Source organism: Hyperolius riggenbachi, chromosome 1 (assembly GCF_040937935.1).
Source record: "Hyperolius riggenbachi isolate aHypRig1 chromosome 1, aHypRig1.pri, whole genome shotgun sequence".
NCBI lineage: Eukaryota > Metazoa > Chordata > Amphibia > Anura > Hyperoliidae > Hyperolius > Hyperolius riggenbachi.
Genome location: NC_090646.1, coordinates 70,444,894 through 70,463,417, shown reverse-complemented (window position 1 = coordinate 70,463,417; position 18,524 = coordinate 70,444,894). Strand labels below are relative to the sequence as shown.

The 18,524-nt window shown below is 43.0% G+C and overlaps 1 protein-coding gene across 17 annotated transcripts in view; it reads right to left on the bottom strand.

Annotated features, from left to right (window-relative positions):
• CTNNA2 (catenin alpha 2) overlaps positions 1-18,524 on the bottom strand; it is a 3,078,224-nt gene that overhangs the window by 122,498 nt on the left and 2,937,202 nt on the right. For 16 of the 17 annotated variants that reach the window (XM_068274961.1, XM_068274945.1, XM_068274955.1 and 13 more), the window contains one exon: positions 4,218-4,364. The exons of the other annotated variant lie outside the window; for it this stretch is intronic. In XM_068274961.1, the coding sequence (XP_068131062.1) occupies positions 4,218-4,364 (147 nt within the window). The remainder of the gene's footprint in view (positions 1-4,217; positions 4,365-18,524) is intronic. 17 annotated transcript variants of the gene reach the window in all.

The following is an 18,524-nucleotide window of genomic DNA, read 5'->3' as shown; positions in this document are numbered from 1 at the left end:
TCGACATACTTGTTTTAATGGAAGTGACATATTGCAGCATACATACTTGTCTATACACAGGGGCGTAACTAGAAATTACTGGGCCCTCCTGCAAAACTTTGGATGGGGGTCCCCCTACCCCTGCACACTGAATAGGGACTGTCTACAAATCTCTGTCTGCAAAACTTTGTATCATTCCTTTTCAGTGGCTGAACAGATTCAGTCATTAGAACAATTGTGCAGAGAGCAGAAAGTTTTTTTTTTCTCTCCTTGCCCTTAGTTGTCAGTCTCTCAGGATGGGGCCTGGGCCTGGGGCCTGGGGATTCTGGGCCCCCTTGCGGCTGCATCTCTTGGAGGGTCTATTGTTACGCCCCTGTCTATACAATTACAGCTTTAGAGAAGATATATTTGATTTTGTGATCTAGTAAATGTGCCTTATATTGGCTATATCTGGCAAGTCAAGAATAACTTTGAACAGTATTCAGCACATCACCATACATAGTACAACCTCTATGTGGCACAAGCCACCTCTAGTTTCATATGATACCCGTTTAATGGGACCTAGTGTAGGATCAATGGTCCTTCCACTTGTTCCATATCAAGTGGAATTTCACAATTGCCCCTCTGGGGATGTATGTAAGTTTCTTGTACGGTAGAGTATTGTCCACTCAGTTGACCAGAAAGGGCAGTGAGGGTGCTAGCCATCTACACACCACCTCCTGCCGTGCCATGAATAGGACCTCCAAAAAAAGGGTTTTGAGTGTGGCACTCATGTCTCCATTTTGTATGGCATAGCAAAGGCTCACTATTCATGGGCAGCCCACTGGTGACCTGCTTCCAGTAGTCAACCAGAACAGAGCATTTCCATACAAGGCGATAAAAATATGGGGAGGTGGCTCAGGACTGGGGGCACTCGTCCATGGTACTGGAATTAAATGTACATATTCTATCAGATCTCAACTAGGCCTGATGTACATATCAAATTGTGTCATACGTTCCCTTACACATTACAAAGTTTTTTGAACCATCATTAGGGCATCTTCCCAGTCCTCATCAGCCATCTCTACCCCTTCTGTCTCCCATTTAAGCCCGGAGGTGTTAGTTATTTCTATTGCGTTGTGTTCTAGGAGAGTTTTGTAGATTATCCTTATATGACGTCTGACTGGACCATCTTTGATCAGTTCAACAATAGTATTTTGGCGTATAGTTATTGGGGTTTGTGGGAACTGCTTATTGTAGACATGCTTTATCTGTAAATATATAAACTCCTGCACTCCTGGTATATCGTATCTGCTCACGATGAGTCCTGGAAAGTCTATAAGGCCTATATGTCAGGTCACATGTCATTTCAGGTAAGCTTTAAGTCTGCACCTGCAAAATATACCTTTAATAGAAACAAAGATAAATTCAAGACAAACCATTATGTCTTCTGTTAACACCAGGTTGTTCAGTAATCCTTTGGATGCTTTCTTCATCCATTACTACAAGGCAATTTCTTCTAACACCCAGGAATCTTCCCAGATTACCATAGTGGCTACCTACAGTCACCACAAACCAATTTCTGCTTAACATTGTGACTGTCTAGCTGTGTCAGAGGCGTATCTAAAGGGGAACAGACATGGCTCAAGTCATGGGCGCCACAACACCATGGGCACAGTGCCTGCTCTTGTGCTGCACTGCTATGACTGCTCCCGAGTCTCTCTGTCACTCAGACCTCAGATCAGATTAATTCTGTTATCTGGGGAACATGGCTACTTCACTTATGTACGCAGGGGCTGAGCTGTGTAACTAAAGCTGTGTAACTAAAGGGGAGCAGCCTCTGAAACTGCAGGGGGACCCAGAGCTGTAAGGGGGCCCCAACTACTACTTCCCTCCCTCTGATAAAGAGGTCCATCCTTCAGATCAGGTTTTTTTGTGGCCATACTCATATAGATATGATTATTACAATGTTCACAAATGTTTTATGACCTTCACAAGATGGGCTCTTAGGCTGTAGGGGTCACCAGGTGTAGGCAAGGGAAACCGTGGGAACATTTGGGGACCCCATCAAAGTCTTGATGGGGGGCCCCATGATTTGTAGTTATGCCTTGTGATTACCCACTGACTCTGAAAAACACAAAATGTAATGCCCTATTCAGGATGGCATGTGGTGCACAGATAGCTCTTAAATGCTCCATGAAAACCTCGGAGGCAGTTGCTCGCTAGTAGGGATGGTCGGAAATGCCCAAGTCCAATTCCCAACAAATTGGAAAATCATTCCAATCTTGTGATTGGTCTACAATTAAAATTTTTCAGAAAAATTCTGCATTCTTTGATTGGTCCGATGCTTCCGAGTTCTGTGATTGGGTTAAAATTAACGAGTTGCAGTAAATCGGATATTCACAGAATTCTGTTTTCCGAATTCCGCTTGGAAATGCAGATTTCCGCTAGTACACATTTATACACTAAATTCACTAAATTTAACTTATTTTGTTAAACAATCCTCTTCAGTATTAATGCCCAAGTGGAATCATCGAATCCCTGCAGCAGATGAGTGATTTATAAGTGATAAATAGACCTGCAAATTTTCACGACTTTGCAGGTCGCAGATTATGCTGCCCTGGAGAGGCAGAGCTTTGAGCTGTAGCTCTGCCTCTCCGCAATGAATCTCCAGGGCTCAAAGGGCTTTACTTCCTTGAAGAGGCAAAGCTTTGAGCTGTAGCTCTGCCTCCTCCACAATCAATCTCTACCGATTGCAGCGTCTCCTCGCCCCTCTCAGTCTTCTTCCACTGAGAGGGGCGGGGAGGAGGTGGAGATTGTGGAGAGGCAGAGCTACAGCTCAAAGCTCTGCCTCTCCAGGGCAGCATAATCTGCAACCTGCAAAGTCGTGGAACTTTGCAGGTCTATTTCTCACTAATAAATCACTCATCTGCCACGGGGATGTGGCAATTCCACTTGGGCATTAATGCTGAAGAGGATTTTATGACAAAATAAGGTAAATAAAAAGAGACTTCAGAGTTTCCTTAATAAAAAAATATACAAAAAAATGTAAGTTCACTTTAAACTTTTTGATTATTGGAAAGAGCCCGTACAAAGCAGGAGGATAAGTGTGTGTAACTATTTTTATTTGAGATTCCTAAGCATGAAATGTCCTTGTTCGCAGAAGTTTGACTTTGGGCTGCAGAACTGACAGTCTCCCATCAATCAGGATGATGAACATTCTATTGAAAAGGTTGTGATCATGCTCCTTTGCTTTGATTTATGTACTAGGCCTTATTGCCTCTTGCCGACAATCTTTGTAAAATCACAGGACACACACTGATGTGGCAAAGGGTTTAACACAACAAAAAAAAAAAAGAAGTGAAGTAGAATTCCCCGCAGGCCTACAACCTTCACATGACCCATCTTTGCCCTTTTGTGCAATATCTCTGACATCTTGACAGGTTTAATAGGTACCCAGGAGGCAGCAAAAGAAGAGAAAAGATCCAAAACAGACTTTTCGAAAATTCTACGGAATACACAAAGAGCCAAAGTATAAGGGCCGCTGCCAAACGAAGACAATGCAACCGCCATTAATTCTAATTCCCAGATATATAAAGTACAAACTAAATGAGACATATCCGCGATTCCATACTTTGGCTAAAAATCCTTCACCCTAAGCTGTGTTTAGAATAGAAGCAAGGTCAAATAAAGAATCACATCAGACACAAGAAGTTAACGAATTCTTAGGAAAGAAAAAAAAGAGATGTACTTAAAGGATACAGGAAGTGTCATGTGAGGTGATGAGATAGACATGTGTATGTACAGTACCAAGCATACAAATAACTAGGCTGTAATCCTTTTTTGTCTTTTTCTGCCCAAAAAAGTTAATATTCAGGTATGCAACTGACAGCTTCTGTCTGGGTCGGGGCTGGGTTTGACTATAGTGTAACCCTTACTGATAAGGAATTACAGCCATAAAACCCTTTCATGGCAGAAAATGGCTTCTGAGAGCAGAAAAGAGATAAAAAGGATCAATAGTTCATAGATTTTTAGCTCTGGCATACTTCAATTAGGAGAGACATTTAAACATTAAAAACTAAAAAAAAAATAGATTTAAATATAAAATAAAACTGTTGGGTATCTAAAAAAAAGTCATTTTTAAGAGAAGGAGGACAGGTACAAATGTTTATCTGATCAGTTTATTTTCACCTCGTGTTTCCTTTAAGGTTATTAGATATGATTATTATTAAAGACAGAGTAAATTTGGGAGGACTTACCATAGATGAGTCGCGACCTCCATTGCCGAATATAGCTCCATCAGTGCAGGAGGGGAGTAGGTCGAGGGAAAGTTGACTATCCCTGCCTCCAGTAATGACATCACCTGCTACGTCATAAAAGGTAGTGAAATTGCTCTGCATTCCAGGCTGATTTTTGAGAAATACAGAAGAGAAAAAGGGTAAGAGTGTAAAAGAGAGTAATTTGCAGGGTTCTTCAGAAGAAGGGAAAAAAAATATGCACGAGGATTGTATATATTAAAAGGAAAAAAAGAAAAACTAGATAACATTAGTATTCTTACGCATAAATATCATTAACTAGTCTTGAAGCTAAAAAAAAAAAAAAAAGAAAAAGAAAAAAAGAAAAGAAAAAAAGGAAAAAAGAGAAAAAGGGAAAAAATATCTTTGAGACATAATGTAATATTTTTATTTTTTTCTTTAATTTCTATTGTTTTGTTTGTAAAATAGGGAACGCGTACAAGCTTAATATATACAGATATATCTTGGTACATATTTTTAGGCACACGACCCCGATAACCGACTTTTAAAGAGAAGCAAGAGATTAGGCAGAGCATTTTGACCACTTTTTTGAGGCAGTCGGTGATGTCATAGCTAAGGATGGGTGAATGTATTTTGTCATAGGTAAATCTGATTTCACAATAACACAAATCATGTGTCTGGTTAGTAGTAACGAGTGATAAGTGTTAAATGAAAATGAGCTCTTGAAAATATCAACAACTAGATGTCATAAAGAAATGGATTTACAAAGATTACACCTCCTTATGGATGCTTTCAAGAGAAACAAAAAAAGCATAAATATTTGTAGGCGTGGAGCAGTGGCGTAACTACAATTCCCGCCCCCCCCCCCCCATCCCCAGGTAAGATGTTGATGGGTTCCCCCTGTTCACACCCCTTCCCTTGCCTCCCCTTGGTGCCCTTCATGGCCCAGGGGCCCATCTCACAAGGGTCATAAAACAAGTGTGACCATCATGATCTTCACACCCATAACAAGTGTAGCCACAAAAACACCTGGGCCCATATGCAATTTACCTTTTCTCCTGAGTTTTCTCCTAGGTGATATTTTCAAACTTGTCATTAAAATGCCTTTTAAACTGTCAACAAGCAAGAAAACACTCAAAATATTCTTGCTAGAATTTTTTTCAACTACTTTTTGGCACTTTTTCAATTGCACACTGCACAGTACTGAAAAGTTGTTTTAAAGGAGCACTATGGCGAAAAATGTAAAATATGTGCAAACATAGACAAATAAGAAGTACACTTTTTTTTAAAGTAAAATGAGCCATAAATTACTTTTCTCCTATGTTGCCGTCACTTACAGTACGTAGTAGAAATCTGACAGAAGCGACATGTTTTGGACTAGTCCATTTCTTCATAAGGAGTTCTCAACAAGGCTTTTTTTCTTTATAAAGATATTCCCTAAAAATGTAATTTAAATAATGATGCTGGCCAGCTTCCCTGCTCACTACACAGTTTTTTTGGCAGTTGGACAGAGCAACTGCCATTCACTAACTGCTTTTGAAAATAAATAAATTCCTGAGAATCCCCCGTGAAGAGATGGACTAGTCCAAAACCTGTTGCTTCTCTCAGATTTTTACTACCTACTGTAAGTGAGTGACAGCAACATATAAAAAAAGTAATTTATGGCCCATTTTACTCTGGAAAAAACGTACTTCTTATTTGTATATGTTTGCACATATTTTAAATTTTACTATTTTTCGCCATAGTGCCCCTTTTAAATAGAGGCTGAAAAATTATCTCCTGGGAGTAAACTCGGAAGAAAAAAAATAACTGCATATGGTCCCAGATCTAAAGTCTCCTGTATTGGAGGAAGGGATGGTTAGGAGTAGTTGGGCAGCTATAGCTCTGGGCGGCCAGCAATCGCAGGGCTACTCCCCTCTAGTTATGCCCTTGGAGTGGAATGCAGTTCTATGTTGGTCATTGGTATTTAATGTAAAATAATACCTAGCTGAGGAGATTACGGATGTAAACTCTCAAGGCAGCTTTGGTCCTTTCATCACAATGCCTAATGCCTGAGGTGGCTCAAAAACTTTCATTCCACTCACTTAAAATAGGCCACTATTGAAAGCCATAGTTCTAAAAGAAATGTTGCCAGAACAAAAGCCTTATTTGCATGCATTGAGAGTTTGTTTTCTCATTTCACCCAGTAAGGAATAACCCATGCAGAGAAAAAAAAATGATACTTCCTTTCCCTGTGACACCATGAGGTTATAGTGGGGCTCTAATGTAAGTCCAAGGTGTCACCCTTCTTTGTTGTGCTCTGTGTACTGCTTCATCCTATCCTCTTCTGTCTGCTAGTTATAAGCCTTATAGAATATACTAATACAAATTGGTGAATTGTAATAGTAAACAAATAAAAAACTTACAGAAATTCCGGATCATCTCAGCCAAATGATGCCCAACATTATTGTTCTCACTCCCACTGCGTACATATTGTAACACCAACGGTGACGCAAATCATGGCTCACCCTGCTGCCAGCGTCATTAAATACTATCCCCCCCCCCCTCCCCCGAATAATAGCAACTCAAAGGGAAAAAGTAATTTGGGGACCAGCATTTGTCAGAACCCTAAATTACCTTTATGCACCTCGCGCACTATGGCATTAGCGCTACAGCGGCACTCATTGTGTTACAACAAAAAGGGGGCGGAGGGACAACAAGCAAAGCATTTCAGAGTGGGAGGGAAGCCGGTGGTTAAACCACCTGCTTCGCTTCCACTCTGAAATGCTCTGCTAGTTGTCCCTCCGCCCCCTTTTTGTTGTAACACAATGAGTTGCTAGCCAAGAGACAAGCGACATGTCTGTTCAACTGTTGTCCAAAAGATCGATGCCCAATCTCTGCCGGGTGACAGTGATTGAATGTGTGTGCCTAAAATAGTCACTTTGGATGATGCAAAGGTGTGTGTGTGTGTGTGTGTTTTCTGTATAGTGTGTGTGTGTGTTTTCTGTATAGTGTGTGTGTGTGTTGTCTGTATAGTGTGTGTGTGTGTGTGTGTGTGTGTGTGTGTGTGTGTGTGTGTGTGTGTGTGTGTGTGTGGTGTAGGGGTGTGTGTGTGTGTGGTGTAGGGGTGTGTGTGTGTGTGTGTGTGTGTTGTCTGTATAGTGTGTGTGTGTGTGTGTGTGCGTGCGTGCGTGCGTGCGTGTGTGTGTGTGTTGTCTGTATAGTGTGTGTGTGTGTGTGTGTGTGTGTGTGTGCGTGCGTGCGTGCGTGCGTGTGTGTTGTCTGTATAGTGTGTGTGTGTGTGTGTGTGTGTGCGTGCGTGTGTGTGTGTGTGTGTGTGTGTGTACGTACTGTATTAATATTCCTCATAACCAATTTCTAAAAATACTTACAATACATTCACCCATCCATAAGCAACCCACAGCACTTGGTTTTGTTCATGTAGGGAAGTGGAAATGCATTGTTATGAAATTTGCTAATGGAGGCAAAAATGGAAACACAATAAAAATAAACTCATGGAGCTGCTTATAAAGCACAAGCATATCTAGGCAGATGTCATAGCCTTAGATCACCAGCCATTCCTGGTATTTATAAAGGGAAATGCTGCTCAGTTTAAAGAGGAAATGTAGTGTAAATAACGTCATGATTAAAATTGCTTATTTTTTACAATATTCATTTATAGAATATTTAGTCAGTGTTTGCCCACTGTAAAAATCTTTCCTCTCCCTGATTTACATTCTGAATTGTATCACTGGTGATGACATCTTTAGTCCTGCTAGGTGATCTGTACGACATGTTTGTTACTGAGAGTTCTATGCAAAGAAGGCTTGCTTGTCAGTTGAGAAACGCTGTTATTTCCCACAAGGCAATGAGCTTTACAGACAGGAAACTGTCAGGGCCATGGTCCTGACATCACACTATGGGAGGGGTTTCACCACAATATCAGCCATACAGACTCCTCTGACAATCTAAGAGAGAAAAGGTAAAGATTTCTTGTTGGAAAGTGGGTATCAGTGGTGCTCGTAATGGACAAAAAATTTGTTTCACAAATTTTTCGCATCGTAAAACTTCGCATTAAACTTTGCGTAGTGTTTTTCATTAAATTACGGGTATAACAGAATTACGGCTACGGTACTACGCTTGTAAACCAAATTGCGTAACGTAATAACGCATTACTTACGCCAGAAAATCTGCATTAAACTTGCCAATGCGCATACTATACACTGTATATTAATGCGTATAATCATGCTTATAATGCGTATAAACATATGCATTAAACAGTGTATGCGCGTCTATACAATACCATGTCCGCATGCAGACATTTGTAAACATACATCAATCAGAATACGCGGCAAACCATACTAAATGACAAATTTTGTAATGAACCGTAATTTCGTGAAAATTTCGATACACAATTACGGTTCACACGTAATTTACCACACATTCTCCCGTAAATTTCGCATTATGATTACAATGGAAAATGGCAAATTTCGATGGTGGGTATCAGCTACTGACTAAAATGAAATTCAATCCTTGGTTAAAGTTCCTCTTTAAATTCATGTAGATGGCTAAAGTCAACAGAAAACTGGCATTTTTTTAAAATGAATATTTAAAACTTAAAAGGGCCCCATTGTGAAATATAGAATACTTGGGAGATTTATAGCTCCAACAATGAACACCTTTCAAACGTATCTTTGATGGATTTAACATTTACCACTTTATAAATAGGTGGACTGTTAAAAAACGAGCACTGGAGGAACAGAACCTATAATGGAGATATAATGTATCATTCACATTTAAACGTATTCAAGAGAAGCAGACTGTGAGACTGTAGTCATACAGTACATACTCTATAAAATTTCAATGCACATTTTATTAACCTCCGAACACTGAAACTATGGGCAAGATCCAATTCACTGTTTCTCCTAAGTTTTCTCCTAGCAGATCATTTTCATCCTCTGTTTAAAATAAATTTTGCACTCTGCAATTGAAAAAAAGTACTGTCAATATTGGGTGTTCAGTATTTTTATTGGGCACTAAAAACGGTCTTATCCATTTCCTCAGGTCAATTTACAAAGTGTCATCGGTAGAGCAGCATGGACTCAAAAGTACCTGTTAGACTAGTAAGCGCTCCCAAGTTGGAGCTGCTCTACCTGAGACCTGAGACACTCTGTAGAGTTGGGCCGAACCTCCGATTTTAGGTTCGCGAACCCTGTTCGCGAACTTCCGCAAAAGGTTCGGTTCGCGAAAAAGTTCGCGAACCGCAATAGACTTCAATGGGGAGGCGAACTTTGAAAGTTTTAAAAAATTCTATCAGCTGGAAAAATGTTAGAAAACATGTTTCAAAAGGTCTAATACCTGGAGCCACACCTAATTGAGTGTGTAGCAGCTGTCCCATAACTAATTAGTGTAGGCAGACAACTGAGTCAAATGGTATAAAGGACCTAGCTTGAAGGGAGGGTGGGTGGGTTCTCTAGCACTGAGAGCAGTGTGTTTGACAAAAAACATGTCTGCTGACAGTGATATGGAGGGTCAAAATTTTGCTCAATAGAGCATTATGGGGCGAATCGAAATTCCGCAAAAGTTCGCCTGATGCAGGCGAACGCGAACCTCCAAAGTTCGCCTGGAACCGTTCGCAGGCGAACCATTCGGCCCAACTCTAACACTCTGTAAATTGACCCGATGAAGTAGGTAGGACCAGTGAAATGCGTTGTTGTTTTAAGTATCCAATAAAACTATTAAAGTCCAATCCTCATCCGACTATTATTTATATATTTTAAATGGTTTGTAAACATTTTATATCCCTGGGGTGCTCCCATCCTTTCAGTCTCTCCCCTTAGTTAGGGTTTCCCCCTGAGAGTAATCTCTAGAGGTATTTGTTTTTTTTGGGAGAACGACCACCTGAAGAAGAATCTTTGACAGACCCGCATGGTATTCTCTACCTGCCTTATACTGTGGCTGCTTTTCATCAGCACAGCTTTGCTTTAATTTTCCAAATGGTTTAAATACTACACTAAATTAGCACTAAATACTACACTAAAGGTGTCTTTTGCCTCTTTTTTCTTTTGGTCCCTGGAGATTACAAGTTGAAGTCTATGGATCATACACACCCACATACTGTCAATATATTTCTGAGTATTGTCTTGCTTGCTGGTGGCTTAAAGTGTACCAGAGACCAAAACACATCAAGAATCCATACTTACCCAGGGCTTCTTCCAGCTCAATAAGCATGTGTGAGTCCCTCGCAGTCGCCATCCTCCCGCAGTCTGCCGTTCAGCCGCGATCAGCCCTTGTAACTGGCTCAATAAGGTCCAGTCTGGGTCTCTGACCTCCCACGCATGCGCAGTAGACCCGGACTGATGCAACTGAGCCAGTTACCGGGGCTGATAGTGGCTGAACGGCAGACCGCGGGAGGATGGCGTGTGACTCAGATGTGCTTATGGTGCTCGAGGAAACCCTGGCTAAGTATTGATTCTTTATATATTTTGGGAATATTAAGAAAAAATGGAAAAAAATAATGATTTCTTAGTTTTCGGTCATTATAGCTTTAAAATAATACATGCTATCATAATTAACACCCATGTATTTTATTTGCCCATTCGTCCCAGTTATTACACAATTTAAATTATGTCCCTATCACTATGTATGGTGCCAATATTTTATTTGGAAATAAAGGTGTATTTTTACAGTTTTGCATCCATCACTATTTACAAGCTTATAATTTAAAAAATAGTTGTTATATTCCCGATTCAAATGCATATTTAAAAAGTTCAGACCCTTAGGTAACTATTTATGGGGGTTTTTTTGTTTCTTTATTGTAAATTTTTTTTTAATTAAAAAATGTTGTGTATTTTTTGGAGTGTGGGGGGTAAACAGTTAATTTCAAATGTAATAAATTGTATTTATTAAAAAAAAATGCATGTAGATTTAGTTTTACTATTTGGCCACAAGGTGGACACAGTCAAAACATTTTTTTAGTCCTTTAAGCAAGCTCCCTCACTTACAGGAAGTGAAGGGAGGATAGAAAACTTGTTTGGAAAGATCGGGGCTTCTAAAAGAAGCCTGTCGGTCTTTCTAACAGGGACTTTGATCAATGAATGGGAACTGTGGAATAGAAAAAAATAATTATTTCTCAGTTTTCGGCCATTATATTAATATAATACATGGTACCATAATTAAAACCTATGTATTTTATTTTTCCATGTGTCCCAGTTATTACACAATTTAAATTATGTCCCTATCACAATGTACAGTGCCAATATTTTATTTGGAAATAAAGGTGTATTTTTTCAGTTTTGCGTCCGTCACTATTTACAAGCTTATAATTTAAAAGCATTTTCTAATATACCCTCTTCACATGCATATTAAAAAAAAGTTCAGCCCCTTAGGTAACTATTTATGTTTTGTTTTGTTTTTTATTGTAATTTTTTTTTTTATTAAAAATTGTATTTGGGTAATTTTTGGTGTGGAAGGTAAACAGTTACTTTTAAATGTAATAATATGGGTTTATTTTATTAAAACATGTATGTAGATGTCGTTTTACTATTTGGCCACAAGATGGCCACAGTGAGATTTGGGTTTTTTTAGCCTTGGAAGTGAGAGTGCTCGCTTCCAGCAAGTACAAGGAGGATGGGAAACTTTTTTTTTTAATCAGAAATATCGCGGCCTCTGATTTCTGCAGGGGACTTAGATCAATGAATGGGAACTATGTTCCCATTAATTGATCTCCGGGCTAACGGGGGTGGCATGGGTACGCGCTGGCGTGCGTGGAAGCGTGCATAAGAGAACAGCAGCACAGCAGCAGCCGCCTGGACATGACAATCACGTCCAGGCGGCAGAAATGGTTAAAGACGTTTTGCTTAATCTAATATAACAGAGTGGCCCTTCAAAACAGACAAGCTAAGAACTCACAGAAAAAAGGCAGAATGATAGTTTGGGAGCAGGACGGCTCTTGCATGGCCAATGAAACAGCAAAATCAGTTAGTCATTTGCACACTCAAAACAGGGAACAAAATGCATTCTTTTGTTATGAAGACCCCGGCTTTTAACTTATCATGTTGGGATAGCAGTGGTTGCTGGATGATTGATTTGCATGAAAGCATTTGCATGTGAGTGTGCAAATAGCTAACTGATTTTTCTGTTTTGCTGGGCACTCCCCCTTTGGCAGCTTCATACAGCCATATTGCGGCTGTATAGCGATCCCTGGCCAAAGCGCTGTGGCTGCATATGGACCCCCTGGAAACCCCGCCAGGAAATGTATTGCTCTTTCCTTTGATACTTGGAATATTACACTACCGTTAGGTACTAAAAGTGACATTTACCGCATTTAAAAGTATACTTTTTTCCTTTGAAACTTTAAAATTGATTTCCTCAAAAACTATAAGGTCTTTTTGAAAAAATGTTTTTTCCTCTTATCCTCAATGATCTCCTTAACATATCCTGCAAATTTGGGGTTTCTAGCATTTAAGGTGGATTTGCTATGAACCTTTAAAGTCAGCGGGTATTTAAATGTGTATTTTTTTCCTTTGAAACTTTAAAATCGATTTTCTCAAAAACTATAAGGTCTATTTGAATTTTTTTTTCCTCTTGTAGCCACTGGGGGCCCCTACAGGCTCTGGGGCCCTGGGGCAATTGCCTCCTGTGCCTCTATGGTAGTGCCGGCCCTGGGTCCTCAGTTCAAATCCCAGCTAGGGCACTATCTGCATGTAGTTTGTATTTTCTCTACATGTCTGCGTGGGTTTCCTCCGGGCACTTCCTTAAAATTGGCCCTAGACTACGATACATACAATACATGATACATAAATATACAAATGACTATGGTAGGGATAAGATTGGGAGCTCCTTGAGGGGCAAGGGATAAGAATATACTCTGTACAGCGTTGCGGAAGATGTCAGTGCTATAGAAATACTAAATAATAATAATGTCCTTTACAGGTACAGACTGTTTCTTCCTCCATTCCATATGACACTGTTTCAGATTGTACAAAGCTTTTGCAACAGTTCGATCTGTTCTTGTAGGCAACGCAAAACTTGCATCCTTTTGTTTTGTAACTTACTAGGAATAAAAGTTCAAATTAGACCTACATTGTTTATTAAACAATGGAAATAAGGTATATAACCTTTTACTTGAAAACTTTATTGTTTGACCACCTACAGTTAATTTTTCCACAGCCCACACAAATCAGTTTGCCTGGTAGTCACTGCACAATGATTCATTTTATTTCTGAAGATAAAATTCATTAGGTGAGATAAATTGTATGCACAGAATAATAATACAATTTTAAAGGTTACTGTGTAAAGTGTCATTCTGTAGTGCTGAGGGAAAAGTTTAGCACCAGCTAGTGATGAGTCATTTCTTATTGCAAACAATGGCAGTGACAAGCCAGTATCTTAAAGCGAGCCCGAGGTGAAAATAAACTGATAAGATTTATTTTTTATTATTTATTCCCAACTCCTAAAAATGTTCTTTTTTTAGGTATCCCATAGTTTTATTTTATATTTAAATATTTACAAAGTAGATTGAATGTTTAGTTGTCTCTGCACAGTGACAGCCTACTAAGAGTCCCTAATTGAAAATAGATGAACTATTGGCCTTTTTATACCTCCCCCTGCTCTCAGAAGTTCTATTCTGCCAGGAACACTTTTATGGCTGTAATTAGCTTATCAGTGATGTTTACTATATTCCCAACAAGGTACCGACAACAAGGAAGCTGTCACTTCCATGCCTAAAAATTAACTCTTTCAGGCAGCAAAATAAAACAAGTAAAACAGCCTGGGTATTACTGTGTTTTGCACTGTACATGCACATGTTTATCTCATCATCATGTCACATGTCGCCTTCAGTACATTTTAAGGAGTGCATACTCGAAAAATAATTCCTTCTGATGTATTAAAGATGTTACTTTTATTGCGGATCAGTGAATAATGGAGCACAGTGCCTATACATAAAAATGGCGCCGCATTAAAAAGATACGCTTATCGCTATTTATCGTTAGTACTGCATAATATTGGCGCACAGGGAAAAAAGAAGAAAAACGGCACGCAGTAACGTTATTTATCAATAGTGCAGTTCATATGGCAAACAGCAGACGTTATTGTGCACAATAACGTTATTTATCAATAGCGCCCTACATAAGCAAAACTGCAGAAGTTATTTAACTGCAAAACAGTGAATGGATTTAATGTAACACTGTCAAGGTTAGGGTTAGGCACCACCAGGGAAGATTAAGGATTAGGCACCACCAGGGGAGATTTAGGGTTAGGCACCACCAGGGAGGTCTTAGGGTTAGGCACCACCAGGGGGTGCTTAGGGTTAGGCACCACCAGGGGGTGCTTAGGGTTAGGCACCACCAGGGGGTGGTTAGGGTTAGGCACCACCAGGGGGGTGGTTAGGGTTAGGCACCAACAGGGGGTGGTTAGGGTTAGAGATGGGCCGAACCTCCGATTTTCGGTTCGCGAACCTAATGTGAACCTAATGTTTCTCTTGGATTAAGCAGAAATGGTACATGGTAGGCTAGCTTCAGTTAGTAGTGTTGGTGGTACAGCAGTTAAGGTACTTGCCCACCACACAGTGAGACCTGGGTTCAATTCCCAGCCACGGTATGTAAGCTGGCTTTTGAAATACTACTAGCCGACCCACGGCGTAGCATACGCCACATAAGAGGGTAGAGGGCAGGAAGAGGGTATTGGGCACAACGGCGGGGAGGGGGTTGGACCCCCCTCAACTGGGTCCCCCATGTGTGCTCTACCTCCAGCTTAAGCTCAGCAAGAACCCCCCCTCACCTGGGTCCCCCATTTGCACCCCCCTCCAGCTTAAGCTCAGCAGGAACCCCCCATCACCTGGGTCCCCCATGTGTGCTCCACCTCCTGCTTAAGCACAGTAGCAGTCGCCACTATTAGTAAGAGGCAGTGGTGCTCACCGCCAGGTCGTGATCACGCTTACGCGTGGATTCACGACCATTTTGACGCATTCCGCCTCGGACACGCTAAGCCGTGAATAGATTTTCAACCACGAAAATCTGCTTCGGCTTCGCGTAACTGCGGACAGAAATCCGCATTCACGCTCGTGAAACCCGGCGCTGAAGTCGTGGTTTGCGGAAATGCGTCAAACTATGCGGAAGTGACACATTGCAGGCCAATCAAAGTGCCCCAGCCAGGCCCTAGCAACCAATCACAGGAGGGGAGCTATGCCCTCCCCTCCTGAATATAAAGCGGCGGCCATGATGGAAAAGCTCTGTCCTTGCTAGACTGTGGGGCTGAGAGGATTATCTCCAGGCCATTGTTGTTTGAGCAAGTGCATTTATTGTGTTAAAAACAAAGCGTTTTTTTTGCTAACACTGCTCTTATACTGTACACAGTTAGCTAGTCAGTGAGTGATTGCTGTAGTTAGTTGTAGTCAGTGTAGTGTAGTGGGAGTGTGGGAGTCTAGTGATTATTTAACTGTGTGTAGTGCAGGCAGGTTCAGTGCTGCAGTGTAGTCAGTGTAGTGGGAGTGGGGATTATTTGTGTGTAGTGCAGGCAGGCAGGTTAGTGCAGCTGCAGTGTTCACTTGTATATTCCAGTGACAGTTATACACTTGTACTATTTGCAGGCAGCCAGTCACACCGCCACTCTCTGCCAGCGCTGTTCATTCATTCTGTCAGTGACCTTGTGCCATGCCCAGTGCCCACTGCTCGCTCGCTGGCATATAAGCATCTCATTACACAGTGTGACATCCTTGTGTGCCCACTGCATCCTTCAGTGACCTAGTTGTATATCCAGTGCCCACTGCTGTGCCCACTGCATCCTTCAGTGACCTTGTACTGTGCCCACTGCATCCTTCAGTGACCTAGTTGTATACCCAGTGCCCATTGCTGTGCCCACTGCATCCTTCAGTGACCTTGTACTGTGCCCACTGCATCCTTCAGTGACCTTGTACTGTGCCCACTGCATCCTTCAGTGACCTAGTTGTATATCCAGTGCCCACTGCTGTGCCCACTGCATCCTTCAGTGACCTTGTACTGTGCCCACTGCATCCTTCAGTGACCTAGTTGTATATCCAGTGCCCACTGCTGTGCCCACTGCATCCTTCAGTGACCTTGTACTGTGCCCACTGCATCCTTCAGTGACCTAGTTGTATATCCAGTGCCCACTGCTGTGCCCACTGGATCCTTCAGTGACCTTGTACTGTGCCCACTGCATCCTTCAGTGACCTAGTTGTATACCCAGTGCACACTGCTGTGCCCACTGCATCCTTCAGTGACCTTGTACTGTGCCCACTGCATCCTTCAGTGACCTAGTTGTATACCCAGTGCACACTGCTGTGCCCACTGCATCCTTCAGTGACCTTGTATTGTGCCCACTGCATCCAGTGATTCATTACTAGCAACATGTCTGGCAGGGTTTCGCGGGGTGAGAGGAAAGGGAGTTCAATTGCCTCAGCCACTTCTGGGACTGCTCCACGTCCAGGGAGAGGACGCCCAGCTGTACGTGGTCGTGATGCAGCAGAAAGGGGGGCAGCAAAGCCTGGGCCGAGTCAGCGGACGCCATTGTCCAAATATTTTAAAGTTTCTGGTCCCCGTGTGGTGGTTGAGCAAATGGAACCTGACGTACTCATGGACATCATGACTTCCTCCCAGACCTCTACTGTGAGCACCACTCCAAGCAGCAGTAGCAGCAGCAGCCAACGTTCCACGCTTGTTGTGACATCCACCCCAGCACCCACTGGTCAGCAGCCCTCCCAGGATGACAGCGTTCTGTCCCTCAGTCCGGCATCTGGGAACCTGCTGATGCAAGAAGCTCAGGACTTACTGGGGACTGATGTGGCAGAGATTGAGATCGGGCTACAATCACAAGCGTTGTTGAGTTCTGGTGATGAAGAAGAGGGGTCTGTGTCTGGGGATGTAGGGACAGAAGAGGAGGCGGGGGAGTCAGAGGAAGAGCTGGATTATGATGATGCTGCTGATGATGACGACGTTGTGGACCCTAACTATGTGCAGCCTGCTGAGTCCGTAGAAGAATGGTCAGAGCAGGATGACGAGTCACCTCGGCCTAGGCAAGGATATCGCCATATGTCAGGCAGGGGCATCGGCAGCAGTGGGCGTGAAGGAAGTAGACAGGACACTGCTTCAGCCGGCACCACCACCATGCAACCCCCGGCAACTACTACCACACATTGTTCTGCTGCACCCTCTGCTAGTGGGGGCCGCAGTAAATTAAAGTCACCAGTGTGGTATTGCTTTGACGAATGTACTGATGACAAAAGGTATGCGGTGTGCAGGTTATGCAGCAAAAGATTGAGCCGTGGGAAAAGTCTGAGCAAGATGGGTACCTCATCCCTCCAGGGCCACCTGAAAAGCCGCCACTGCCGCGTTTAAGAGTTTAAGAGGAAGCAGGCACTGCTGGTAGGGGTTCCTGAGAGCAGAAGGCCCACCAGCGCAGCAGCATCATCCCTCCCTCAGGGTCGTGAATCCCCCACAGCAGCAGCAGTAGTAGCACGCAAGCGCTCTTCCACCTCGGCTACTCAGGACACAGACATTGAGGCTGGCAGCCAGTGTTCGTCTCTCTCCTCTGTCTCCCCTGCATCCCATCGTCGTCAGACCCTGCTGAGCGACACCTTTCAGGGTCTGACCAAGCCTCTGCCTCCAAGCCACAGGCGGATCCGCAAACTAAATGGCTTGCTGGCCCGGGCCATGGCATCACAGCTGCTTCCCTACTCCCTGGTGCAGGAGGGGAGCGCCATGCGGACGCTGCTCCAATTTGGCATCCCCGAGTGGCAAGTCCCCAGTCGCCACTATTTCAGCAGGAGCGCAATCCCAGCACTCCACAAGTTTGCGGTGGAAAACGTGGCCCGTTCCCTGGACTACTCTGTGGGCAAGCGGGTCCACGTGACCATGGACTCGTGGAGTAGCAGATTTGGGACAGGTCGCTACCTGTCCTTTACGGCCCACTGGGTGACACTGATGGAAGGGAGGGAGGACAAGAGCGCATCAGCCCAGCTAGTGGTGCCACCACGCGGGATCAGGGGGGATGCAGAAGGGTCCTGTCACGACACTCCCTCTGCACCCGGAAAGCAAGCCCGCCTCGGCAGCAGCAGCGCCAAGCCTCGGCACTGCCAAGCCCTTTTAAAATTGGTGACCCTGGGGAAGGAGAGGCTTACGGCCACCAACGTCCTGGCCGCCCTCAGGAAGCAGGAGCGGAGGTGGTTGACCCCCAGAGGCCTGGAAGTGGGGTATGTGGCAGCCGATAACGGGGCCAACCTGGTGGCAGCAGTGCAGCAGGGAAACCTCCAGCACATCCCCTGCTTGCCCCACATGCTCAATCTTGTGGTGCAGCGCTTCTTGCGCACCTACC